This window comes from Herpailurus yagouaroundi, unplaced genomic scaffold (genome assembly GCF_014898765.1).
Source record: "Herpailurus yagouaroundi ecotype Mexico unplaced genomic scaffold, PumYag 67793, whole genome shotgun sequence".
Classification (NCBI taxonomy): Eukaryota; Metazoa; Chordata; class Mammalia; order Carnivora; family Felidae; genus Herpailurus; species Herpailurus yagouaroundi.
Window position 1 is genome coordinate 15854434 of NW_024420586.1, and position 3652 is coordinate 15858085.

A 3652-nucleotide genomic window follows, 5' to 3' on the forward strand; every position below is an offset into this window, starting at 1 on the left:
AACTATATATATATATATATATATATATAGTTAAAACGGATAGTGAAACTTCGTTTGTGAGATATGTAAAGATATCTGTGGGTTTTTTTTATAGCATGTCTCTGCTTTGTGAATTCATGTCCTTTCCTACAGGCCAATCACTTTGCTGTGCATCACGATGAGGAGAAAGACGTGATCACAGGCCTGAAACAAAAGACCTTGTATGGACGGCCCAACTGGGATAATGAATTCAAGACAATTGCGAGTCAACACCCAAAGTAAGGAGTCCCCCACCACAGTGTTCTTGAGGCCCATGGCCTGCCTAAAGCAGCAACTCTCAAACACAGCTCGATTTGTGTGCTCTGAAAACCAAAACACCTAGGTTACTATCTTCACACCCAATAAAATTTTCTAGATATGTACGACTTTACAAGAGAGTGTTTAAATCACACGAAAATTACCTGGAGAATTATTATAAACAAAGATGCTTGTGCCCCCCACCTCCACGTTTCTGAACCCTTTTCCTCCTAAGAAGGGTCGTAACTTGGTTCTTTTCTTTCAGCTCCTAAATTTCACCAGTGTATCTACTTCTTCTAATTTAATACGATTCATACTTTTATTATTAAGGAGACACCATCCCCACTTTCAGTTTTAGTTTTGGGGTCTAAAATCATAAGTTGATAGACATCCTAAGGTCCTTTCTGCCTTCATTAAAGCTTTAGCCATTCTGAAACTTTGAGGGGATCCTCTATCTTACTAGAACTCACGATAAACTCAAGAATCACCACGAACACACCCTTCAGGCCATTGCTTTGTACGCTTTAATGAGCATATAAATCACTTGGGGATCTTTTCACAGTGCAGATGCTGATTTAGTAAGTCTGGGGTGGGAGTCGAGAACCTACATTCTTAAAAAGCGGACTAGGAGGCTACTGGTCTGGAACCACACCTTGAGGAACGAGACTTTACAATCTAAAACACAGAGAGATGAATCCCCACCAAGCTGTTGGCCAAGTTGGTGAACCTAAAGCAGATTTGTTCCTGATTTCAAGATGCTGGAGACGGTTTGGGGACATAGAGCCCTGAAGTGAAGTAGCCCACAGACTCACGAATTCACCACCATTTTCTCTGTGGTAGAGGTCGCTGTAAACTCTACTTGAATGTCATTTCCCTGGGCGGTCAACTGCCTTTTGAAGCTGTCGCCACAAACAGGGCTGAACCACTCTCCTGAAGGGTAATCTGAACTCTGCCATTAGTGGAAAAGACACAGGGGCAGAGGGAAATAAGAGATTCCCCCATGTGCTTTGTAGTCTATCTCATCCAAAAACCTAAAACGGTTTATTTTTCCTTTCTTTCCCCAAAGTACCAGAATAGGAGTTTTCCTCTGCGGACCTGAAGCCTTGGCGGAAACCCTCAATAAACAGTGCATCTCCAACTCTGAGTCTGGCCCCCGGGGAGTGCATTTCATTTTCAACAAGGAAAACTTCTAACTGGTCTCTTCCACGAGAAAATCAGTGAGGATTATGCTGCCAAGTACCCAACCCAATAATGCTAGTTGATAATGTAAGTTCCCCCCTTAAAAAGAGAGAGAAAATGAAGTTACAATGTGCAGGTTTTCCCTGAAAGGGATGTCAAAGATGTCAAAGATCATTTGATAGTGGTAATTTGCATTTGTATGGGGCTTTATGGTTTTCAGAGCACTTTTACAAACTGTATTTCATTTTTCACTCACAGTAATGCCAGAGAAAGGTAGGACAAGGATTCCTGGACTCAGTATTTAGGATAAAAAAAAATAGGGACTCGAAATGGTGAAGTAACTTCCTTAACATTATGAAGCTTGGACCTAGTGCACGTCGCTCCGGGTTTTGTGGTCTTTCCATGATACCAGGCTGCCTTAAACTAAGAACTGGGACAAATAGGTATGTGATATGCCCATCTGCTTTTAAAAAGCATCTACCCCTTGTTTTATTTAAATACACACACAAAATGTCTCTTATTTGTGTGGCTAATGTTTTATTGTCATATCATCATCATCATCATCATCATCATCATCACCATCAACAAATTTATGCCCAAGAAATGAAAATCCCCAGCTTTACTGTGTAGCTATTGAATTCATACCCCATAGAATGTTCTAGATATCCATGAGTTCAAGAGAGAGCCTCTAAATCACTGTTAGTGTGGCCAGAAACAGTTGTTTTTTTTTTCTTAGAACTGCTTCTATTTCTGGAAACTAAAACAGCTTTATTTGCCCCACCCTCTGAAGCCACAGATATTTAGAACTACTTTGGTAATGAGGAAGGAAGAAAAGAAAGCTGGGGGAAGGGCACAAGACTGGTTTAGGAGGAAAGGGTGAGGGAAGGGGGAAGAGAACAGGAGAATGAAAGAAAGCAAAAAAGTTCTCACACTGGTCACTTTCCACCCTAGATTTCTTAGTCTTGTTATGTATTGAATGTAATTGAAGGAGGCTTACACATAATTCATTTTATTTTGATTACATGTGGTATTGAATCTGAGATTCTGGCTGCAAATTTTGACGCTGGATGGGCATATGCATTGGACTGGGATGAAGTAGTAATAACTCAGTTGTTCCTTTGGACTCCCGGGACATGCAGGTCACTGAGGGCTGGTCCCGACAAGTCAGGCTTGCTGTGAGAATGTTGCCTCCCCAGAATGTCCGAGGAAGGTTTTTACTTGCAGAAACTTAGGTCCAGCCTGTTCATACTGAAACCCAGGTATCACTTGATTCATTCACCAAATTTTTATTGTGCTATTTACTATGACTCAGGCTCTGTGCTCATAGTTTCAGTTCTTTATACCAATGTGTGAAGAAGCAATCACAGTTCTGAAAATTCTGAGAATCCTGGCTGTCTCTAACCCTGTGGCATGAGTAAAACCAACTCCCTTGTTGCTCTGAAAATATTTCTCCAGGGTTTTTTACCTTGATACCAGAATAGTTACCAAAAGAGAGAGCCCTGTCCTGTGTTATCCTGGTTACGAGATGAAAAATGAAGTGTAAAAGTGCTCTCCATTACCATATTCTTCTCCCAAGCAGCTAGCTGCCAGCTGCCAATACAGCTTTTTCAGCTTTTAGTAATTAGCGCTTAGCAACAGGTACCAAGAGGATGATTAAGCATTGTTTTTAATTTCAACGCTATGAAGGCTTCTCTGAGTTCTCCTGCTTTTGCAATATTGCATTTATGAAATTTGAATACTTGTAGGTGCTGTATTTGAGTACTTTGGTGGGGAGGGGGGCTCTGGGATATAATCCTAGGAAGAACTGTTAAAACCGTGCTCAACTATTAAAATTGATGAGCTTCTGTTGGTGTCTGTGTTATTGATCTTCTTCATATTAAAGGGTGGATTCAAACAGCAAAGATTTGCTCTGCCCCAGTGGGGTTGAGAGTCTGTGTTTTTGCACGTGACATGCCAAACATGTCATGATTTGTGGGTTGGGAAGGGAAAACTGGGTACTGAGTTCTATTGCTCATGTCCTAGGGACCCTCACAGCACTGGTAGGAGACAATACAGTGTCACCTCACCTTTTGGAAAGAATCTCAAAGGTAAAGAACCCCTAGTCTGAGCCCCACATCAGGCTCTGTGCTGACAGCTCAGAGTCTGGAATCTGCCTCGGATTCTGTGCCTCCCTCTCTCTCAGCCCCTACCCCCCCCC

At 41.8% G+C, this 3652-nt stretch overlaps 1 protein-coding gene across 1 annotated transcript in view; it reads left to right on the forward strand.

Moving 5' to 3' along the window:
* CYBB (cytochrome b-245 beta chain) overlaps positions 1–3356 on the forward strand; it is a 38783-nt gene extending 35427 nt beyond the window's left edge. Inside the window, exons 12-13 of the mRNA XM_040468822.1 lie at positions 133–257; positions 1343–3356. Coding sequence (XP_040324756.1) covers positions 133–257; positions 1343–1469 — 252 coding nt within the window. The 3' untranslated portion in view covers positions 1470–3356. The remainder of the gene's footprint in view (positions 1–132; positions 258–1342) is intronic.
* Positions 3357–3652: the final 296 nt, after the last annotated feature.